At 46.6% G+C, this 24,295-nt stretch overlaps 1 protein-coding gene across 2 annotated transcripts in view; it reads left to right on the top strand.

Moving 5' to 3' along the window:
- The window catches only part of SNX29 (sorting nexin 29), a 497,164-nt gene that overhangs the window by 23,228 nt on the left and 449,641 nt on the right, over window positions 1-24,295 (top strand). For both annotated transcript variants that reach the window (XM_039233571.1, XM_039233572.1), the window contains exon 4: window positions 21,393-21,517. In XM_039233571.1, coding sequence (XP_039089502.1) covers window positions 21,393-21,517 — 125 coding nt within the window. The remainder of the gene's footprint in view (window positions 1-21,392; window positions 21,518-24,295) is intronic.

Raw genomic sequence — 24,295 nt, 5'->3', positions numbered from 1 at the left:
CCTAGAGTTGCGGGGACTGTTTGAAATGGGTGCCGATTGAAAACTGCACCATCCCCCGCCCCCCCGCACGCGTCCTGTGTCTTCTTTGCCTAGTTTTTCTCCCTGGCACTTAGCAGCAGCTAATAGACTGCACGTCAGGCTTGGTTATCGTGTTTGCTTCTGTCTCGGTGTCATTATGTCAGCTTCGTGGGGATGGGGAACTTTGCCGTCTTGCTGTTCACTGATGTAACCCTGGAAGTGCGTGGAAGGTGCTCAGGAAAGATCCTTCTGGGTGAGCGCCTGCACCGCCTCATACCATAGTCAGGTGTTTAAATTAACCTGTGGCACCATGAGGCTCGTGAGCTTTGAGGGCAGAATGGTGACTCCTCTAGTTTGTATCTCTCCCTTCTGCACAGGAATTTGGTGCCTGTCGCACATTTGGTTCTCAGTATGTGGTTGTCGCATTGGAGCATTAGATTGATTCATTGTTTTGGTCGTTCTTTTTTTTTTCTTTTTAAAGGATAAAGTTACTTTGATTATAGAACTTGCCATGTTGCATTGCAATGACTGGTTTAGGAAAGCTTTTGCCCCTAGACTGTGAACATTTAGACAGTAGGCCCTGGGTCCTGACTGCTGGCCTTCCCAGCAGAGTAGCTCACATGCAGTAAGCAAAGAGTGAGTAAGTCTGTACATGTTTGCTGGAAGATAAAATAGCCATTGAAAGTGCCAGATCAAAAGCTTTATCCTTGAGTACTGTATCCTTACTGAGATTCCTTCCTTCCTTCCTTCCTTCCTTCCTTCCTTCCTTCCTTCCTTCCTTCCTTCCTTCCTGTATCAGTGTCTATTTCTTTTTTTTTTTTTTTTGATGGCATTTAATTTTGAGAGAGAGAGAGAGACAGAGCATGAGCAGGGGAGGGGCAGAGAGAGAGAGAGGGAGACAAAGAATCTGAAACAGGCTCCAGGCTCTGAGCTGTCAGCACCGAGCCCAATGTGGTGCTTGAACCCACGAACTGCGAGTTCATGACCTGAGCCGAAGTCGGTTGTTCAACTGACTGAGCCACACAAGTGCCCCAGTGTCACTTTCTTTATTCTGTTTCATTGATCTTTTTGTCTCTCCTTCCACCCATATCATATGGTTTTGATAAGTGTAAATATAGAATAATTCTTTTTTATGATTTGTACTTTATATGTTGTTCTTGAGGCTCTACTAGGGGCTTGGCCTGGGTCAGCACAGGGGTCCTGATTTGGGGACATAAGGTCCCCCTGCATCAGAATCATCTGGGAGGCTTGCTTATTCATTAATAATACAATTCTCCCTCCCATCCTAGACCACGTGCATGTATGTGTGTGTGTGTGTGCTTGCGCATGTGTGTGTTCATGCACATGCATGCACGTGTGTGCGGATGGGTGAGGCCGTGTGTGCTCAGGGCTTCTTCATCCCTTTTTCTTTCATAATTGTCCTGTTCTTTTGTTGAGAGAGAGAATCCATCTCTACACTAATAAATTTTTATTGGGTAAAATATTATGTTTTATAGTAGAAGTTAAAAAGTTAATTCCCTCAATGAGAGCTGTGGTTTATGCCCAAATGGAGTATGCTGCTCTATGTTAATAATAATAGTTACCACTTCTTATTTATTTATTTATTCATTTTGAGAGAGAGAGAGAGAGAGAGAGTGAGCGAGCGCATATGTGCAGCACAGGGGCAGAGAGAAGGAGAGACAGAATCCCAGGCAGGCTCCACACCATCAGCGCACAGCCCGATCTGGGGCCTGAACTCATAAACTGTGAGATAGTGACCTGAGCTGAGATCAGGAGTCGGGCGCTTACCCACCTGTGCCACCCAGGTGCCCCCGTGGTTACTGCTTCTCATGTCTCCGGACACTCCTTGTTCATGTGATGCTTAGTCTTCTGCACAGTGTCTGGAGCGGCGGCGCCATTCCTTCCTGGCAGATGAGGAAACACACTCAGGAGAATGACCAGCTGGCATGAGACGTCTGAGCGAGTTAGAGTCGCAAGTGGGACCCGGTTTCTGGGGCTCTAGAGTCCGTTCTTCCCGTGTTAAGCTGCATCTAGTGACTGTGTCGGTTTTGAAGCTGCATTAAAAAAATCGTTTTTCCCCCACGTCGAGGGTCCCTTCTCCACATCAGAGTCTCGGTCTTTTCTTTGAAATATGTTTGTGTAAAAGTGGCACCACCTTCATGTAGGAAAGGCCACATCGTTGTCCTTATTCTGTGAGAAAGCTTAACCTTGAAGTTAGCATTCTGTTGTGGGGTCTGAAAAGATAGATGAGTCCCCTTCCTTCTGCACCCTGCCAGACGGCCCAGCAGTAGAGTCACCTCACCTTTGTCACGTCTCTCCCACCGCCCCCTGTCACCCTGTCCCAGCCACCACACCTCCCGGAGGACCGCTGCCGTCGACGGACTCCCCGTCTTCCTTCGTGTCCTGCTTCCTCTGCACGGCGAGACCTGTGCACAATGCAGTCACTCCGCCCTCGAGAGCCTTCCCCTGGCTTCTCTTCGCTTCTTTGGAAAAGACTCGCATCCCTGACACAGGCTGACTCCTTGCTCCAGCCACCCTGGCTTGGCCTTTTCTGTTTTTGTTTTGTGTGTTTTTAAAACCTCTTAATCATTGTCGGAGAAATCTTCAGATTCCTGACACCAGTTCTCCCCCGGCCCCTGCCAGACCCCGAAGTCCTGATCATCTGGGTCTCTTTTCCTTGCTCTGTACCTTGGATCTGCAAACTTTCTGGGGGGGTTGTCCTTTGTGACCCATGCTCAATGCTGTCATAGATTGGAAATCTCTGTTTCAGATTACGCATTTTTATGGTGGATTGATTACATTTATCCACTCAGCTACATGACAAGCTGGAAATCTGTTTCCCTACAACATGTCCACAGTGCCTTGCACATAGTAAGTGCTCAATAAATACTTATTGGATCACTCATTTGTTCAGCAGTTAGTTGCTGCATGACTAGCTGGTGTCAGGTTCTGGGTTGGACACTGGGGCTTCTCAGATATTTCAGAAGCGTTTCTACCCCTCTGGTGGCTTCCTTTCCACTGGGGAAGATGCTCCAGTGAGGCAATGGTTACAGAATGTGACTTGAGGGTTACGCCTAGGAGGCTGTGTATGTGCCCTGGACAGGCTGGGGTGAGAGTGCTCTGGCTCTTGGCTCTCGGTACCTGGCTTTGAGTCTGGCTCTTCCCCTTTGTGGCTGAGCCACCTGCCTTACTTCTCAGAACCCAAGAATTAGGTTTCCTGTGATATTGTGATTCAAATAGGAAACATATTTGTTCTTTGCCATACTTGGCCCTGAGCTCTAAAACCTCTGGAATTTCCAGTTGAGGGTGGTAAAGGTGTCTTCTGTTATGCGAATGCAGTGACTTTTAGAAAGTCCCAAAGATTGGGGATGGATTGCCAGGAGGACTAGCCATGCTATTAGAGCCTTGGAACTTTCTCCCTGCCCCAGGGAGAGGTGAGGGGCTGGAGATGGAGGTCAGTTGCCAGCTGCCTGTGATTTAATCAGTCTTGCCTGTGTCATGAGGCCTTCATAAAACCCCAAAAGGACAGGGTTCAGAGAGCTTCTGTGTTGATGAGCGCAGGGAGAGAGGCGCACCCGGGGTGGGCACGGAACCTGCATGTTCTCTCCTTTACCTGGCCCCTCGCAGCTCTTCCCCCTGGTTGCTCCTGGGTTCACACTATCCTTTTATAATAATGGTTTATAAAGTAAGTGAAATGTTTCTCTGAGTTCTGTGCGCTGCTCTGGCAAATTAATCTAACCCACAGAGGAGGTCGTGGGAATCTTCGAGGTACATAGCCAGTCAGGCAGAAGTACAGGTGACAACCCGGGCTTGTGACCGGCATCTGATGTTGGGGCAGATGTGTGCAGTCTCGTAGAACTGAGACCTTCTTCTGAATGGTAGTAATTCACAGTAGCCCCACTTTTGGTTTCATGGAGAAAGCTCTATTAATTATAAGGGAAAGGGAATATAAGGAATTAAACAATTAGAGTAAATATAAAGAGGGAGAGAGATACAGAGAAGAATAGACAAGTCTTAATACATCCAGTCAGGTACTCCCAACAGCCCCCCTTCCGGCGGGGGGAGCCTGGTGGTGAACGGCCCTGGTGGCATCCTGATGGGGGTCCGGGTGGAGCGTCCTCCCCTCAGGTGGGACTTCCCACTGGGTCTTCCCAGCAGAGCGGTACCCACTCTGCCCTTGTGTGGTCTGTGGTCAGTCCTCAAGTCCGTCTGAGTGCGGCCCTGAGCAAACTATTTTGTACTGTTTGTCTTGCTGTGTCTCACAATCTCAGGAGGCCGGGCATCTCATCTTTCCCTTCCCTCGCCGGTCCATTCCAGGGGCCAGCCTGGTCCGGCTCCGGTTGGCGAGGCAAGTGAATCCCTCTCAGTGTCGGGAACAGAAGGGCCAGCTCTGATCCTGAGGGCAGATACGGAGCACTGGCCAGCTGAGCCCCCCATGACTGTGCACGTGGCTCTGGGCAGACACACACGACCAGTCACACATCAAGTTCTGTGCAGAACAGGCCTTCACCTGTGGGGTCTCATGTGTTTCCAGGCAGAGAATGTCAGAATTGGGTTCACACGCCTTCCAGGCAGAGAATGTCAGAATTGGGTTCACACGCCCGGCTGGTGTCGGAGAATTGCTTCATGGTGTGGGGAAACCCACACGTCCGAAAAGGTGATCAGAATCAGGTCTATGCTGCTGGTTGGAGGATTAAGTCAGATACTGTGTGTAAAAGTGCCACGTCGCAGTGTGAATTTCACTGGCTAGGGAATGAAGTCTGGTGGGGACGGCCCTCGCTCAGCTGAGCGTCCTGCCATGCTGTCTACTGGTGCGGGTAGTAGTCTGCAGACAGAAGGGAAGGGCACATGCCAATTAGTGAGGCTTCTCGACGTTCTCTTTTGCTTTCAGAGAAACAACCGAAGAGGGAAGATTTCCTTCCATGTAACTCTGGGTATAGTTCTCAGACCCAGTTTGGAAAATGAAGCTCCTTAGACGTACTTCTTTCTGCATCATTCTCCTACAGGAAGCTAAGAACAGTGACTACTAAGATATAATTGGAAGGGATTTTTTTTTTCTTAAAAGGCCAAGTGTTATCTTCGAATGCCATTGAAAACTCACTGTCGTAGGTAAAGTTCTGGGCGTGACTGTGAGTGTTGGCCGAGGGTCATAGCTGGATTCCAGTCAGGTGGATGGACACCAGTAGGAGCCTTTGAAAGGAGCAGACAGACAGCAGCTCTATCTACCAAGGCTCTTGGGCAACAAGGGACAGAAGTCTGCAGCTAAGGATGTTGGGAGCTTGCAGAGCTGATGGAAGGCCAGATTTGGAAACAGGAAGGAGTCCAGGCAACTTTGGAAGGCTCCTACGCCGGAAATAGGGGCCCAGAAGCGGTCTCCTAGCAGGAATGCTGGTCTAGTTAAGGTCTTGCTGCTGAAGTGACTCTCACTCTGCTCAAGATTGACGGTCCAGGGAGGAAACACCTGATTGGCCAGTCTCAGGTCACATGACCGCCTCCTGGCCACCAGCTGAAGTATTTGGCTGAAGGAGCTTCCTGGGAGCCCGCTGGCTTGTGTAGTGCACAGTGGCTACTTGGGTCACCATCCCAAGACAGGATCCAGTGAGGAAGAAATAAAGTTTCAAATGAAATCTGGGTGTTGTTATGAAGGTGGCTGTTATGAATGAACACAGGGCGGCTGTAATGCCCAACAGTTGTCCCTTGTGGCCGCTGCATCGTAGTGACAGTCTTTCTTGTGACAGTACCATGTGGTTTAAACATGTTGATGTCTGGGGGTGCCTGCTTGGCTCAGTTGGTTAAGCTGCGGACTTGGGCTCAGATCCTGATCTCACAGTTCACAAGTTCGAGCCCCACGTCAGGCTCTGTGCTGACAGCTCTGAGCCTGGAGCCTGCTTTGGATTCTGTGTCTCCCTCTCTCTCTCTCTCCCTCCTCCCTTGCTCTCTTCTCTCTTTCTCAAAAAAATAAACATTAAAAAAATAAAAAGAAATAAAGATGTTCACGTCTACGTGATCGGTTTCATTTGATCTTCCAAAAGACCCTGAGGGGTAGGCAAGCAGGAGTGGGGTAATTTCCCTACTTTTACAGGTGTAAAACCTTGGAGGCTGCTCCTTCTTGTAGCAGTAACTTAGAATGTAGTGCGCGTTGGTGCGGGAGCACGCACTTCGTTAGGTGGGTCGCGTGGTTTGTAGGTAGTGGAACAGGACTGGACACAGACTTTGTGTTCCTACTGTGGTCCTGTTCTCTGACACTGTAGCCCCTCTTGTTCTTCTGACAGCACAGTTTCCCCAAATAGAACTGAATATTCAGTGTTAAATGCCATGGCATTCACTTCCTTTCAGCTGCCTAGTGCCTCAACTGTTTGCCTTTTCTTTCCCGATCTCCATGGTACTGGGGGAGAGACCTGGTCTGGTACTGACGTTAGGTTGAGTTAAACGACGTTGCTGATAATTGATCATTTTGACCTACGATGATGACAGTATCCTGCAGGTCAGAGTCCTGTCTGTCCAGCACCCCCCACCTCTTTGAACAGCGGCCCCGGGCTTAGTCTTTCTCCTGCAGAGTGGGAGGGACGTCGACTTAGTGGGGCCCACGATGCGGGCTTCCATTTGCAACAGCGGTAGAGTTTTCCCTTTTAAAACGTTTCTTTACGTGCAAAACAGGAGTCAAACCCAGGACAAGTAAATAAGGGCACCTGTGCGCAGATGTAACAAAAGCTGCCCGCAGTTCGTGAATGACTCAAGTCTGGGAAAGAGCGCTGGCAGGTGTGAAGCGGCCGTGGGCTTTTGTACGCAGTGCTAGCCTGTTACACCGAAAACGCAGAGCGTGCGTGCGTGCGTGCGTGCGTGTGTGTGTGTGTGTGAGAGAGAGGGAGGGTTGTTTGAACTTTCGGAGATTACACAGCAGGACGCCGCGGTCCTCCTGTTAGGTGTCAAACCTAGAGGCGCCTACTGGGTTTTGTCCTCCCAAAGCTGCCCGGGGGGACGTGGAGGCTGTCACCGGGCCCCCGAGCGCGTGCGCGTGGTTCTCGTCGCCCCTTTTGTTGCAGTTGGCACCCCGCTCTGTTTTGCCCTAAGAACAAAGATCCATTCTTGTGCTTCGTTAAAATTATTCCCCGAACTGTCAGTCACGCTGGGCTCTGGAGAGGCCGTAACGTTATGTTTTGAATAGTTTGCCTTCTGGAAATAACGGCCCAAGGACTCAGCAGGCACCGGAAGTTACCTCCAGGGCTAGATGCGGTATTGTTCCTCAGAAGCATCTCCTTCCTCCGTGGAATCCCAGAACGCCATCTGGAAGGTGTCCCTTGGACTGATCAACGGCAACCCAAACTTGGGGCCGGCAGGATGAGTGTGGGATTTGGAGCTCAGAGTTTGAATCCTCGTGTTGCCAGCCCTGAGTCACGGTGGACTGTGGGCAGGTTTTGACTTTCTTGTGCCTCAACGTCCTCATCTGTAAATGGGGACAGTAGTAACCTTATTGACTTGGTAGAGTTGCGAGTCAGTTTATATGAAGCGTGACAGCTAGTATGTTTCCAGAAATCGTTAGCTATTGTTACTGTCATTGTAATTTTAGGTAAAGTATCTCGATACTTGGTAATATTCTCTGCACACTGGGTCTCTTTGCCCTGAGGGGGGTCATGGGTGGGCTTTGGGTATATGTCTCAGAACATGTAGGAATTGTACATTTTTGTGACCCTTTCGGGGACTGTTGTCAGCGGAAATCAGAGAGAGGAGCATTTCTTTTCCTTTTAAGGCTTGCCAGGGAAGAGGGATTTGTTTTGGTGATTTTACTTTACCTGTGAAGAGATGGAAACATTTGTGAACTTTTCAGGAAGCTATGAAACAAAACTGGCTGCCCTTCACTGTTCCCTGATGTTATTCTCAGCATAGCTGAAAACCGTCCCTATTCCTCTGGACACTTAAGAAACCACATGGCTTTTTCAGGCATTTCTTTTCCTCTTTTAAAGGTCTCTGGATGCTTATCATGTGAATTTTGTCTTCAGTTTGTCATGGGTTTCTTCCCAGCCTATTAGTTTGAGGTGTTGATTGGATGTTCTAATTCTTTTCATCCTGAAAAAAAAATATATATATATATATATACACTTAAAATTTTTAAACATTTATTTGAGAGAGAGAGAGAGAGAGAGAGAGAGAGAGAGAGAGAGAGAGGCTCAAGAGGGGAGAGGGAGGGAGAGAGGGAGACACAGAATCTGAAGCAGGCTCCAGGCTCTGAGCTGTCAGCTCGGAGCCTGACGTGGGCTCAAACTCACGAACTGTAAGATTCATGAGCCGGGGTCAGATGCTTAGCCAACTGAGCCACCCAGGTGCCCGTTGTATATTCCTTTATTTTACTGTATTGATCAAATAAATGATTTCTTTTTGGGAAAAGATTCTTTTCAGATACTGGGGAGCTCTAGGGCATTTAGCAAATCTGAGCACATTTCCGTGTCTGAATTTCAATAAATATTTGAATTGTTTATATTTATAGCTGTTGAAAAGAGTGCTTGGCCCACAGAACATAATACATAAGCACTGTCGTCACCGTCATCATCATCACTGCCCTGATAGGGGAGAGAGGCCATGAGCATGAAGTCTAAGCTCTGATGTTAGACGCCCACCCCAGCCACAGATCCCCAGTTCCCAGCTGTGTCATTTTGGACTTGATCAACTCCTCCAGGCCTTTGTTGTATCATCTAGAAAATCAGGTGATAATCATGGTCCCCACTGCCTTATATGTAACAGTGTTTGCTTGGCACAGCCAGAAAGCACTTACTAAAACTCAGCACACTGCCTTTGTATGACTTGCCATACCAGTGTTTGGGCTAATTTGGAAACTAGAGACTAGGATGATTGCTCGTTAATTCCTCCATCCAGCAGTTATCTGTTGGCAGACTACCGTGTTGGCCTTAGGGGTGTAAACCGGACAAGATAGTCGTGTCCTCAGGGACCCCAGGACTGAGCCTGGGAGGAAGGCATGTAGATTGTGGACAGTCACGGAGGCCTGTAGTAGCGATTACATAGCACAGTCGTGAGGGGTGGGCACTGGGTCTTTTGTGGTCAGATGGGCAGGATGGGCATTGCAGGCAGCAGAGGTAGTGAGTGGGAAGGTGTCGGGAGGCGTGAGCACATGGGGGGGTTGTGGATGATATGTTGTGTTGGGAGGTGATCTGGAACGTCAGTAGGTGTGAGCTTCACCCATTGGGGTATTGTTTTTTTTTTCTTTTTTTAAAAAATAAAATTTGTATTTATTTTATTTTTATTTTATTTTATTTCATTTCATTTCATATTTTCAGAGAGAGAGAGAGAGAGAGAGAGAGAGAAGGTGATTGAGCATGAACTGGGGGAGCAGCAGGGAGACCAGGAGAGAAGAATCCCAAGCAGGCTCCGCTCTGTCAGCGTCGAGTCTGACTCGGGGCTTGAACTCTTGTACCTTGAGATCACGACCTGAGCTGAAACCAAGAGTCTGTTGCTTAACTGACTGAGCCACCCAGGTGCCCCTAAAATTTTTTTTAATGTTTCATTTATTTTTTGAGAGGGCGAATGTAAGTGGGGGAGGGGCAGAGGGAGAGGAGATAGAGGATCCGAAGTGGGCTTTGTGCTCATAGGCTGACAGCAGGGAGCCCGATGTGGGGCTCAAACTTATGAACCAGGAGATCATGACCAGAGCTGAAGTCCAGATGCTCAACCGACTGAGCCACCAGGTGCCCCCCTCATTTTTTTTTTTAAATTTTTAAAAAATTCGTTTTGAGAGAGAGAGAGAAAGAGAGAGAAAGAGCAGGGGAGGGGCAGAGAGAGAAGAAGAAGAGAGAGAATCCCAAGCAGGCTCCACGCCATTAGTGCACAGCCCAGTGGGGGGCTTGAACTCACGAACTGTGAGATCATGACCTGAGCTGAAATCAAGAGTCAGGTGCTTAACTGACTGAGCCCCCAGGCGCCCCAATTAGGGTATCATTTCTTGAGCTCTGGCCGTTTGCATACGGTTTTCACAGGTCTTGCCATTTCTGTATACCGCCTGAGCCAGGTGTTGGCGTGCGGTGGAATTCGAAGGCCCTGTCCTGTGAGTCTGGTCTTTTCCTAAGTAACACCATCAGTGAGATCAAAGATGGACGGCTGCTTATAGTTTTTCTTGACACACTGAAGTGATTAACATAAAAATGTTCACCTGTGTCCCTCTTGAAATCGTGTCATGTACCGTACGCCATGGCAATGTGTGGACAAAGAAACGAAGAAGGACAACGGCATAGTCAGACCTGCATTTCCGGAGGAGGTGGGGGGGGCTGGGCGGGGTGCCATGGGACCCGGGGAGCAGTGGACAGGAGGGCGGAGTGGAGGGGGTGCTCTCAGGAGGAGAGACGGAAGGATCGAGAAGCCTTGTGACTGAGCCGTGATAAGCCCGAGGCGCTGACTGGACGCAGAGGATGAGACGTCTGTTCTCTGGCTCTGAGGTGTGGCCAGAAATCAGAACAAATCGTGCTGTTTTTACTTGTTCCCTTTTGTTTGAAAGCAGACTTCCGCGTGGAGTTTTCTTTCTCCCGGCTGTGGGTTCCCACCGGGCTTGGAGATCCCATGCGCCAGCCGCTTAATGTCCCTTCTGTGTCTTCTCATTTCCCGTTTATTCCCTCCTTCTGCACCCAGGGACTCTGCCTTCTTTTCCGCTTTTAATGTAACGGGCCCGGTTGGCGGATTCCGTGCCAGCTGCCAGCCCCTGCGCCTGGGTTTGAACCGCCTCCTCTGCCGGGAGGAGCCTGGATGGCGTTTGACATGGGGCTTGAACCCACGAACTGCGAGATCATGACCTGAGCTGAAGTTGGTTGCTCAACCGACTGAGCCCCCAGGCGCCTCACATTTGATTTCTTTCTACCTGCCTGTCTGCCACTCAAACCTTCACACTTAACGGTGTCTAGAAAACTACTGCCTTGTGAGTTGTCGCCCTTACCAGGCTTGCATTTTTTTTCTCTGGTTCTTTGTCAACTTTTTTTTTTTTTTTTTGGCCTCTTTTTTTCTCTACCATATCCTCTCCTCCCTCCCTCCGGGCACCTTGTGTTCACGACTGAGAATTTTTTGTTTTGTGGTTTTCTCCGTGTTGTCATAATTTTTACAAATTAAACATACAAATAAGACAAACACAGGTTTTATTGCTATTGTTTAACAAAAATGGAATCATATGTAATGTTCTGCTTCTGCATTTTCTCTCTTGGCACAACCCCATCAAAATCTTTGCAAGTTACAATTCCAAGTTTTGGAGGTCTGACAGGTGGAAAGTAGTGGCCCGTTGTCACTTTAATTTCCTTGATTGCTAATGAATTTCATTATCTTTCTTTTTATGTATTTTATCTTTTTTAATATGTTTTCACTCTTTGGCTTTACTCTTTTGTGCAAAGCTCCTTCATATTATTTGCCCGTTTTTTTATTGGATTATGTATTCCCTTGTCAGTTTGTGAGAGCTCTTTGTACATTGTAATTAATTAACCTTTCATCTGTTTTCTGCTTTGCAAATATTTTTTTTTCAAGTCTGTCCATTATCCTTGTAAGCCCAGATAACAGTATTGATTATGAAACATTTAAAATTTTTTACATGATTAAATGTCTTTTTACAGACCCATATACCTACCTATCAGTTTCTAGGTTATCAATGTTTCAAAAAGATCTTCCCTAATGTTAGATTGTGTATGTGGTGTTTTTAAATTCTCTTGTAAGGGTTTTTATTGTTTACAGTTAAGACTTTAATCCACGTAGAATTTTCTTTTGTATGGCTCATGGGATAAAACTAAAACCAAATTTAGTTTGTTCTAGATGGTTGCCATCTTTCTCCCAGATCTTTCTGGCTCCCTCTGTTTCTGGCTGCGGTTTACTCAGTGCAGACAGAGGACAATCTAGGTCACAGTGCAGGGCTGATTGAGGGCGCGGGGCTGGCCGCATTCTGTGGTCCTGGGGCCCCCTGACGCAGCAAGGAGTCGGGGGGAGGCCCCTCCCATGCTGGTGCCGCCAAGCTGGGATGAGCAGCCTCAGTCTCAGCCCTCATGCTCTCGCTCTAGAGGAGTTTGTGTGCATTTTCAGGGACGCTTAAGTCTCCTTAAATAGTGGCAGAGGTGCAAATAATTGAGAGAACATAGTCCTTGAAACCCACTCCTCTTTCTCCCACAAATGGGAACCATACCATTTATCTTACTCTAAAACTTGATTGTTTTTTGTTTTTAAACTTGGCTGTACATTATGGAGATTGTTCTGGATCAGTAGGCAGCAAAATGGTGCAGCTTATTGTCAGTGGCATCTGTATGGCCAATGCCAACTTTCACTGTGTAACTTCATCAATTATGAGGCACAGATTGAATTTCAAAGAAGATGTGTGGGGGAGAAAGGTGCTTCTTAGGGTTAGTTAGATATGGCGTCTCATTCTTTTTGAATTTCTATGTAAGATTTTGTAGTATGGAGATACTAACTTACTATTTTCCTGCTCATGGATATTCAGGCTATTTCCAGTTTTGTTTTCTGTGATTGCTATTGTAAACAGTGCTGCAGTAAAAATGTTTGTGTGTATATATACATAGCTTTGCCAACTAGTGTTTTTCAATTTAATTGTTTATTTAAACTTTAAATTTTGAGATAATTGTAGATTCACATGCATTTGTAAGAGATAATATAGAAAGATCTTGTTTACCTTTCCCCTACTTTCCCTTACTTAATAATATCTTGCAAAAACTCTAGGGTTAGCAGTTCAGATTTCCCTAGTTTTGCTTTTACTTATTTGTATGTGTGTGTTTAGTTCTGTGAAGTTTTTTTAAATTTTTTAAATATTTAGTTTTGAGAGAGAGAGATAGAGCATGAGCAGGGGAGGGGCAGAGAGGGGGGGAGACATGGAATCTGAAGCAGGCTCCAGGCTCTGCACTGTCAGCACAGAGCTGCACTTGGGGTTCGAACCCACGAACCGTGAGATCATGACCTGAGCTGAAGATGGACGCTTAACCGACTGAGCCACCCAGGCGCCTTGAAAAAAAAAAAAAATTTTTTTTTTTGAGAGAGAGAGGGAGAGGGAGAGAGAGGGAGAAAGAATCTCAAGCAGCCTTCTTGCTCCGTGTGGAGCCTGACTTGGGGCTTGATCTGAGCCGAAATCAGGGGTTGGATGTTCAACTGACAGAGCTACACAGGCAGCCCTAGTTCTGTGCGGTTTTATCATTGCATAAGGACGTGTGTCCACCCCCGCCGTCATGATGGGGACTATCCACCTGTGGACCTTTTGTAGCACACCCAGCTCCCTCCTGTTCTCTCTCTCTCCATTCCTGACTCTGGCACCCACCAGTCCATCTGTCCTCCGGTTCAGTACTTTGGTCACTTCAGGAATGTTGTTATTAGTGGAATCATACGGTGTGTAACCTTTGGGATTGGATTTTTTTTTCACTCAGTGTGATTCCTGTAAGATGCACCCAAGTTGCTGGATGTATCAGTACTGTGTGTGCCTTTTTATCGCTGAGTAGTATTCTGTGGTGTGGATGGACCAAACTCTTTATTCGTTAACTAGGTGAAGGACATCTGGGTTGTTTCCGGTTTTGGCTGTTGCCAATAACACTGTTAGAAACATCCGTGTTCATTTTGTGTGTGTGTGTGTGTGTGTGTGTGTGTGTGAACATAACATTTTCATTTTTCTAGTCAACCAAGAGTGCAGTTTTTGATATTTGCATATTCAATTTTATAAGAAACTGACAGTGCTTTCCAGACTGGCTGTACCATTTAGATTCCTGCTGATTGTATGAGTTCCGGTTCCTTAGCATTTTTGCCACCATTTGGTATCGTCATGATTTTCGATTTTAGCCATTCTTACAGGCATGCAGTCATATCTTATGGTAGTTTTAATTTGTATTTCCCTAGTGATGTTGAACATATTTCCCCATGCTTGTATATATGTGTATGCTTTTTGCTCATTTTTAAAATTAGTAGTGCTTTTTATTTTATTTTATTTTTTTAATATTTTTATTTTATTTCTAGGAGAGAGAGAGACAGCGTGAGCAGGGGAGGGTCAGAGAGAGAGGGAGACACAGAATCTGAAACAGGCTCCAGGCTCTGAGCTGGCAGTCAGCACAGAGCCCGATGTGGGGCTCGAACCCACGAACCGCGAGATCGTGACCTAAGCGAAAGTTGGACGCTTAACTGACTAAGCCACCCAGGCGCCCCAGTAGTGCTTTTATTTTTATACAATACATTGCTAGAAGATTTCTGAGCCGCAGTATATTGTACTGTCTGATCTCTTTGCAGAAAGAAGTAGCAGTTCACATTCATATCCCTAATAGTGCTCACTCACACATTCTCGTGCTCAGCCTGTGACTGGTTTTAAAATCCGTAGTCCTGAATTGGAGTCTTAGTATTGTTACCTTTATCTGGCCGCTGGTAAGACTGAGTATCTTCTCATCTCTTTATTTCTAACTTTCATGATATGTTTATTGACCTTGTTGAATAGTATTATTTGAGTTTCTTGTCTTTCTCTTAACTGTAGAAGCTCTCCACGTATTACGGCTTTTAATGCTTTGTCAGCTATATGTCCTATAAGTATTTTCTCCAGTATGTCATTTATTGTTATACCATATTTTGGTATCTCTTGCCATATAGAAATTGAAAAATTTTATTCAGTTAATTGTATGAACCCTTTAAAATTTTGGTTTTGGAGTATATCATCCTGAGGTTCTTCTGTGATTTTCTCTATTATTTTTACATTTTATTTTTTCCCATTTATATTTTTCTTCATCTTGATCTATTTGGAATTCTGTTCTGTCTGGAGCTTGAGATAGAAGTTTATTCTTATTTTCTTTCAGTCCTATAGCCAGCTACTTGTGGATAGCCCAGTTCTCGCCCGTCTTAATTGAAGTGCTGCCCTTAGGATATAACCTGTTTCCGTATTTCTTTGGTTTTTTTATGAGGGGATTGTCTGTACTGCTCTGTTGGTTTGTTTATGCTTATATGCCAGACTGCACAGTACTGGTCCTTCCTGGGATTAGTATTGGAATCGTATGTACTTTATACTTTCTTTGGGGAAGGAATGACACTTTTATTTTAATAAATCTTTTTTTAATAACTGACTTTTTAAAAATGTTTAATTTTGAGAGAGAGAGAGAGAGAGAGAGAGAGAGAGCATGAGCAGGGGAGGGTCAGAGAGAGAGGGAGACACAGAATCTGAAACAGGCTCCAGGCTCTGAGCTGTCAGCACAGAGCCTGACGAAGGGCTCGAACTCACAGACTGTGGGATCATGACCTGAGCCAAAGCCACCCAGGTGTCCCTATTTTGATAAATCTTATTCAGGAAAATGGCCTTTCTATTTATGTGGATCTTTATACCTTTTAAGAAAATATTATAGTTTTCTTCATATAGGACTTTTTCTTGTTTAAAAGCAGGATTTATTTTACTTTTGTTATTGTTGTAAATGGAATTCCCTTCTTCCATTTTGTCTACTTAAAAAATCAAATTTTAATATTACAGTTTTACTTACTGCAGTATGTTTTTAAAGTTTATTTTAAGAGAGAGAACGCACACACACACAAATGAGGGAGGGGCAGAGAGAGGGAGAGACAGAATCTCAAGCAGGCTCTGCACTATCCATGGTGAGATCATGACCTGAGTCAAGATCAAGAGTCAGATGCTTAAATGACTGAGCCACCCAGGTGCCCCTGCAGTATTTTTGATTTGCGGGTTAGAAACACTTTGAAAAAAAAAAAATCTTTTTGTAAATCTGCTTTTTTTTTTTTTAATTTTTTGCTTAACATTATGATCTAAACTTTTTAAACTGCATTTCAGGTTCTCTATAAGCATTTAAAATAGTTGTACAATTTTTCCTCCTCATAACTTTTAAATCATATTTCTTCATTTATTGTAGCTCAAGGTAGCAATATTTCTGGTTTTTAAGACATGAATACTTCTTTAATGCTTGTTTGGGAAAGAAGCTAAGTTCAGGAAAGCATAAAGGCAAGAAAGACCTTAGCAGTAGTTCTTTTACCAAGTGGCTCTGAAGTTTTTTCACATATTTCCCTTTAGGATTTTTTTTAGCACAGTTGAGGGTCTACTTAATATATAGTTTTCTATCCCACTTATATTTCATTTTATATTATAAACCTGTGGGTCTTCGCTGTAAGCTCTTGGTAGGCGTTTTAAGGGCCCTATAGCACTTGACGATATGCTATGTGACTGTTCATTGAACTAGGTCCCCAGTGTCAGATCTTTAGGTGGTTTGTAACTTTCCGCAGGTGTCGATAATGTTGTTTTGAGTATTTTCATTTGCAAATCTTTATCAGACTTGTAGACTGCAGCTGAGGCGTGGGCTTTGCCAGTAAAATTCACAGGCTAAAGGACGTGAGCCTTTGGAAACGTTAGTTCATAACGCAGAGACACAGAGCCCGACCCTGCGAATGGCTGCCAGGGAAGGGCCTCGCTGTAGCATCGCTGGTGATGATCTGCCCAAAATGCGAGCTCGGGCCAGTGCTGTTCAGTGGCTGACTTGTATGCGTGCAGTTGACTCCATTCCAGGTGACATGGGAAGCGTCCGCCTGAGGATAATCCAGTCCATTTTCATAATTGTACTTGGTTTTCACCAAAAGGTTCCTCGACCATATTAAAGAAGCACTACGAAACATGCCCTCCTTCTTAAGGTTAATTTGATACCGTTCGTCACCTTAGCCAGGTACGTGTCTTTTTTTTTTTAATGTTTTATTTATTTATTTCTGAGAGAGAGAGTGAGAGACAGCGTGAGCAAGGGAGGGTCAGAGAGAGAGAGACATACAGAATCTGAAGCAGGTTCCAAGCTGTCAGCACAGAGCCCGATGCGGGGCTCAAACCCACAAACCGTGAGATCATGACCTGAGCCGAAGCCGGACGCTCAACTGACTGAGCCACCCAGGCACCCCCAAAAAGTACAGGATTCTTTAGAATCTTAATATAGATTAACGTGGCAGGTTAAGGAGTCTTGAAATATAGGTCACAGCTCAGGAAAACCAGTGGCTGCAGAATTTCAGCAGTAAATTAGTTAAGCTCATGCGCGTCCCCCTGTGCTGATGGCGGTGGATAGTTTTACATTCAGCAGGAGCAGGCGATTTAATTTTCCGTTCATTAACCCCTTTACTCCTTTATCAAGCTTTACTGAGCACCTTGAGGGAAGTTTTTTCTAAATAGCTTTATTGAAGTCTAATTTACATACCATACAAATCTACCTCTCGTAAGTGTACAGTGCAGTGATTACTTTTACAGTGAATTTATAGAGTTGTGCAGCCATTAACACCATACAGTTTTAGAGGATTTTCATTACACCAGAGTTTTCTGTTGTGCCAATGGATAGTCTATCCCTGATTCCAGCGTTAGAAAACCACTAATTGACTTTTGGTTTCTATATATTTATCTTTTCTCGGCATTTCATGGAATCCTACAATGTGTGGTTTTTTGCGTCTGACTTCTTTCCCTTAGCATGATATTTTCAAGGCTCATCTTCGTTGAAGCCTGTGTCAGTACTTCACTCCTTTGTATTGCTGAACAGTATTCTCCTGTATCGATACACTGCATTTTACGTATCCGTTCATTTGGTAAACACTTGTGTGCATAAAAACTTGAAGTAATTTTTTTTGACTGGTGCTTTTTATTTAAAAATTTTAATTATTTATTTTTGAGAGAGAGAGAGAGAGAGAGAGAGAGAGAGTGAGCGAGCCAGGAAGGGGTAGGGGGAGAGGGAGACACACAGAATCCAAAGCAGGTTCCAGGCTCTGAGCTGTCAGCACAAAGCCTGACATGGGGCTTGAACTCACCAACCACGATTGTGACCTAAGCATAAGTCAGACATTTAACTGAGACACCCAGACGCCCCTTAATTTTTTTTTTTTTTAATTTTAGAGAAAGAGCAGGAGTGAGGGAGAGGGGCAGAGGGGCAGGGGCAGGAGGGGGGAGAGAGAGAGAGGGAGGGAGGAAGGAAAGGAGGGAGAGAGAGAGAGAGAGAGAGAGAGAGAAACACCCCTGCAGGTTCCACGCTTAGTGTGGAGCCTGATGTGGGGCTCAATTCCATGACTCTGGGATCATGACCTGAGCTGAAATTAAGTGTTGGATGTTCAACTGACAGTCACTCAGGCGCCCCTTGATGGTGCTTTTAAAAATATGAAAATAGGGGCGCCTGGCTGGCTGAGTCGGTTAAGCGTCTGACTTCAGCTCAGGTCCTGATCTCACAATTTGGGAGTTCAAGCTCTGCTCCCAACCCCACTTGGGCTCTGTCTCTGTCTCTCTCAAAAGTAAACATTAAAAAATTTAAAAATATATGAAAACATTTGCTGTTAAGTCCCCCCTACTTAATTAAAAACATGCCCAATTCCCTGACTTACAGTAGAAGTTAGACGTGAGGAAATGCCATGGAGGCAGCCAGCCCACCACAGTGATGCCAGAAAGCATTTGGCAGAGAGCATTCTGGGAAATAGGAGAGACCAAGCTGAGGAAATAAAGAGCCCCACTAAGCAGGTGCCCCTTTGTTTTGTAGGAATTGTCATATAACTGAGTAAAGATGAGAAGCTAGGGAAGCTTTAGGGTGACAAGGTTATAAATCAGTGTGTGTAATGTGTCCCCCATGCACTAAAGAGGTATAGATGCCTGTGGTTGGACAAGTGTGTTCTGCTTGATTCAACTGACTTGGGTTTGAAACACAGATTGTACAACATCTCCTGAGGTGCAGCTCTTGGCTAAATGTACATCAGGTCTGTATTCTGAGTCCCCCAGGGGAGGCACCTTTTTGAGCACAGTTCCCACAATAGCCAGGCATTGTGGTAGGTGCTGGGACAATGCAGATGCATGGGGCATGGTCCCGGGTGTCTGGGAGCTCACGTTAGCGAGAGTCGACAGCTCTGGGAAGCAGATCATTAACAGAGAGTTTGGTCAAGTGCCGTCCTAGAAAGAAACTCAGAATGAGGAATCACTCCGGAAGACTTCCTGGTGGAGGGCACCCTTGAGCCAAGTCTTGAATGACCAGTAGGTACCAGCTCAGGGAGAATGGGGAAGTTAAAAGGGGACATGGGGAGGGTGACCAACAGAATGGCCTTTGGCGAGGCAGTCCTCATAATGAATTAATTATAGGATTAGCAACCCCTGTGGGTTTTCTGCTGCATTAGGTTGATTGGGGCATGTCTGCATCTGGAAGGTAATATTGATGATGTAACCTGAGCCTTGGGGACTGGGCTGGTGCTGTTCACCGGCATTCCATTCCCTTTAGGGGCCAGATATTATCTAGGGTTGGTGGGGCAGTTACTGATTTGTGCATTAGAACCAAGCAAAGGGATTGTTGATATAGTTATTATATTTGCTGATGATTTGTCTAGACATGGTGCAGGGTTTTTGGTTTATTCCTCCTGAGATAGAGCTTTGGCTGGGCTCCATTTTTCTGTGCCTCTTTCGGCTTCTGTGGAATTTAGATAGTTTTGTTAGGTATCCCAGCTTTCAGGAAGCCTGGGTAAATTTGTAGAGGACTGGCATATGCACATCTCACATTTAAGGGTAACATCTGCCCAGCAAAGAGGGTTGTTTCGTGTGGGGGAGTATTCTGGGACTCCCAGTTCACGATTAATTGCTCATTTCCCTGCCCACCGAGAAAGGATTTAGGGAGCGTGCCCTATGTACCAGACACTGAGCCAGTTGCGGGAGAGCCGGGGTAGGAGCTGGAAGCCAGTGCAGTTGAGGACAGGTGTTCAGTTTGGGATGCCACGTAGGTTTCTTTCCCGTGGGGCCAGCTTTGATCATCGGCAGCGGTAGCCTAGAATGCTGGGATGGATTAGTGATTTCTCTCTGGAGCACAGCCCGGAGAGTGAATGTATGAGTGCTGTGTACTTACCGACCCTCTGTGAGGGGTTTCTGGTGCAGGCAGAAGACTTGAGTAAAAGTGGGGTATGGGAAAGAGAGGACATTTGTCGTAGAATAAGCGTGTTTGTTTTGGTATGGGGTGTATTGGAAATTACCTTGGATCAGTTTGGGGGTGGGTGGGGCTGGAGTACAGATGTTGTTAATTATGTACTTATACTGCTGCTTATTATGGACTCATGATACTGTCTCTGAAATGTCTTTAGCCTTTTTTTTTAGGTGTAAAATGGAGGTAATATCACCTATATCATAATGTTGGCGGGAGGAGCTAATGAAATAATGGCTATGAAAATATTTTACTACCCACAGAGCAATAAACTCTTGGCGTATTATTGCTACAGGTGTGGAGGTGTGTGGATCAGGAAATGCCTGAAGTTAGGCAAGGTTGAGCCAGATGGTGATGGCCTCAGGGCCTTTGCACTGGGTCCCTCTGCCCAGCCTGCTATGTCTTATCACATCCAGGTCATAACTCCAAGGTTACCTCCATTCAGGCCACAGAATTTAAGCTTGTGCCTGCCCTGTCTCCACCTACCACCTCGCCTTGTTATTTTTATCAAGGTTCTCACAACTGAAATGGTCTGCTTACCTTATTTGTGTATGTCCCTCTGTTAGAACCGTGCAGATGTGGTGAGGTCTATAGAGACCTTGGTATCTCTTTGTATCCTCAGAGCCTAGATTAGTAGAGCCTGGCACATTGGAGTTCAGGATTTCTTAACATAGCGTTGTATGAGTGAATGGAAGGGCCTCTGAAGTCCACAGACCCAATGGGCCTTGGGGCCCAGGAGCCCTGGGATGGTTGTTAAGAATACCACGTAGTAGCTGTGACCTCCTCTCTTTGCCAACATAATCTTGAAACTCCTATTTCCTTGGTTATTGAGAAATAAATTTAATTGAATCCACGGTAGTTGTAACTTAATTGAAAATTCTTTCCATCAGCTCTGGATCTGACTTCACAATGTAATCTCTTGTAACAAAATAAAGAACAAGAATCAGAATTCATATTATTTTTTTAGTGTATGTAACAGGCCATGAAATTATACAGTGTTCCCAATTTGGCAGGCTGGTGCATTCAGTCTCTTGAAAGATAATCTAATTCCTTAAAGTACATGTGATGTGAATTAGAGTTGGAACTTGTGAATTGGATACTATTAGCAGCCAGCCCCTCCCCAAGCCTAACTGATCTGTTTTTAAATTGGATTTTATTTTTTTCCCCCTCTGCTGGCTGGCACCAATTCCATTTCCCTTGTTTATTGTGAATTGTTACCATGCTTTCAGGAGCCTGATGAATATGGCCAGACATTGTGGGGCTTCCTGGACTTACGTGAAATAAACAAAAAGGGGGAGAGGTGTGTGGAGAGGCCCCAGTCAGTTCAGTGTCCACAACCTGCCTGCCAGTCCCAGTGTCCGGAGTGTTCCTTCCCGCTGAGCTTAACAACTGCTGACACCCCCCGTCCCTGGCGGTGCTGGGGCTGCCCTGGGTGCCCGCTGCCTTCACAGGTGGACTGATGAATCCCTGGTTCTCTCGCAGGGTGACCTGTCTGTGTGCCCAGTTTGAGGCCGTCCTGCAGCATGGCCTGAAGAGGACCCGGGGACTGGCGCTAACGGCGGCCGCGATCAAACAGGCAGCAGGCTTCGCCAGCAAAACAGAGACAGGTACTGCTCGGCCTGGTGCAGCGCAGAGGGTGTGGTCTTTTCTGTTGCCCTCCTTTTAATACAAAGTTTTCATTTATTTTTTAATCGTGTGGGACGGGGACGGGGGGAGCGTGGTGGTGCAGAAATCCACGAGTGAGGATGTCTTAACCGTAGTCGCTAGTGGCGTTGTCCTTCGCGGAACCCTCAGGGCCCCGGTTTGCGGCCTCTGGGGGCTCGGGGTGCTGCAGCCAAGGTCGCTGGCAGCTGCCGGGAGATCAGTGATGTGCTCTAATTCTGTGCATGGGGACAGCATGACATTTCATGGTCCAGTCTGTCTTCAGCAGCAGCAACAGCAGGTCTCTGTGCTTGCGGCTCTGCTACCATCCGTTTTCGTGTTGCCAGAGCGTGTCCTTGCCGTGTGCTGCGCTCCCATGGGTCTCACTGGTGGGGACAGCACTGATATTGAGGACTAACACAAAGGAGTAGTGTGCGCAAGCCCGGAACCAGACTAACCAGTCGTTAGTCATTTATGTAAATTAGCTCATTCGGTGTTCCCCCCTCCCCCTACCCGCAGCCTTGTGAGTAGTAGAGGCTTTATTTTTCCCACCGGGCAGATGAGGAAACTGTTCTAAGTGATTTGCTTTGAATCTGAACTTAGGAGCATCTCATGTCCTAGGAAATACGCCCTTTGTCCTTCTTCCCGGACATTTTAAAGAGTGTGTTTTTTCAGACCCTGCTTGTGGGTGCTGCCCCGAGTTCCTGAATCTTGTCACTGTGGCGATGTCTGTGGCACTGCTGACTGAAATGCTTGGAGGGCCCCTCACTCACACCGTCTCGCCGTGTCTGGCTGGGGCTGTTTTCTCCTGTCTCCCTGGATAGGGGCCAGGGGGTGGGTGTCAGGGGGCTTTGGCCGAGGCTGCTTCAGTTCCTAGAAGCTAATCACCACGCAGGCAATTCCCCTCCCCCCAGCACCCTTCACACATGTGGCCTCTTCCTCCACCTCCTCCCCACCTGGGCCCTGACCTTTGGCCATGCAGGAGGGCTCTGTGTGTCCCTACCCAGACTAGAATTCCTGTCTCTCTGTTACTCGGGCCTGGCGATCAGAGGAGCACCAACACATCTGTGAGGCCGTGGCCAGTGTTGTCGTGCGTGCCGCTTCCCAGGGTCTCAGCGCCGTTTCTGCACCCGCGTCCCGGAGAGAGCCCGGCCAGCGAGCAGGTCTCTGCTTTGCTTCCTGCTGTGGAGGAGGCTGTGGGCGGCCTCCCAGCAGTTAGAAGCAGGGCAAGGACCTGGCTTAGCCCATGAGTGGCTGCCAAGGGCTTCCTCCAGTGCAGTTAACTGTTCACTGGTGCAGGGTGGTCCTTGGCTAATGAAAACCTCTTTCTTCTTACTGAACATATCATTGAAAACCTCCTATGGGGGTGGCGGTGGTGGGTTTTCAGCTTCTAGGAGTCAGGAAGGATCAGATCGGTGGCTGTTGGTGGCTGTTCTTAAAGCCATTGGAATGACTGTGGCAGGCCGAATGGAGACAATGAAATCTGAAAAGGAGGGTTGCACGGAAATGAGTACCGCTGTGCTCCCTCGTCCCTGCTGGCTGCCGGCCTGGGCCCTTCATGTAGCTGAGCACTTAATACCGGACCCCAGAGCTGGGTGACGAGTGAGCCTAGAAATCCCCGCTCCGTGACTCGTCACACATGAGCTCCCTGGGACATCCCCTCTCTGAGCTTCCGTTTCCTCATGTGCAAAATAAGGTCACAGTTTTGTGTTGGGGGCCCGATGTGAAAGCGCCTGCAGAGCCCAGGCCTCGGCACAGAGCTGCCAGTGCTGGTGCTTGATAACCTGGCAGCAGCTTTCTAGGCTGAGTGATGATGCCCTAATTTTTCGGATGATGCCACTGAGGCTCAGATACATGAATAAGTTGCTCACGCTCGCATAACTAGTAAACAGCAGAGCTGAGGCTACGTCACACTGAGATCAAATCCCTGGCTCCTGGCAGCTCCTCTGTCTTCTGGCAGGAGGCCTGGTGCCCATCGTTCCTCCTCTGAAGATCACTGTAGCCCAGTTAACTGGGCTCGAAGTGACAGGAGACAATAAGTAACAGTGAATTAACTACAAGGCTTTTGCAGCAGCTTTGTTTACAGATGAGGAACATTGCCTTTTGAAGAGAGAAGAATGGAGTTGAAAGCAATGAGTGAACAAAATGATACTGTCGAAAATCACAATACAGTAGATAATATTGAGGGTCTGCTGGGACAGGACTGCATTTGTTCATCTGGGGTTGGGGTGCATGTTGGGCTGAGTTTAGAAACTGGTGCCTGTGTACAGTGTGCTTAAAAAATTTTTTTTAAGTTCTCGACATTTAAAAATGATGAGATTTTATGTTGAAATATGGATTTAAAGCTTTTCTTCAACATGAGGATCTGTGACTCTGAGCCCACATTTGCTGTTGACTGTGCCCTTAACAACTGAGATAGGGAGGGTTGTTTCTCAGCATTCCCGCTATTCTGACCTGAGATTTAGCAGTTTTCAAGCATAAACACCTCTCTGATGATAAGCCTCTGAAGTCAGTTTCCAGGGTGCAGAATGGTGGTTTCTGTCATTTCTGTCCAGTTATGAAGTTGCTTTCTAGGGAGAGGGTTTGTTAACTTCTCGCTTGGCTGTCGCCAGAAGCCCCTTATTTTTTGCTGTCGTCTTGATCTTGAGTGCATTCTTGTCTTTGGCGTGTGCTTGGAAGTTGGACCGAGTCCCAGGTGTTGTGTATGAAGAGTTACTGGAAGCTTGGAATGATGTTCTCTGTCT

This window comes from Hyaena hyaena, unplaced genomic scaffold (assembly GCF_003009895.1).
Source record: "Hyaena hyaena isolate Hyena2069 unplaced genomic scaffold, ASM300989v1 scaffold_76, whole genome shotgun sequence".
Classification (NCBI taxonomy): Eukaryota; Metazoa; Chordata; class Mammalia; order Carnivora; family Hyaenidae; genus Hyaena; species Hyaena hyaena.
Note: the sequence above shows the minus strand (reverse complement) of the source record. Positions and strands in the feature narration are given on the sequence as shown.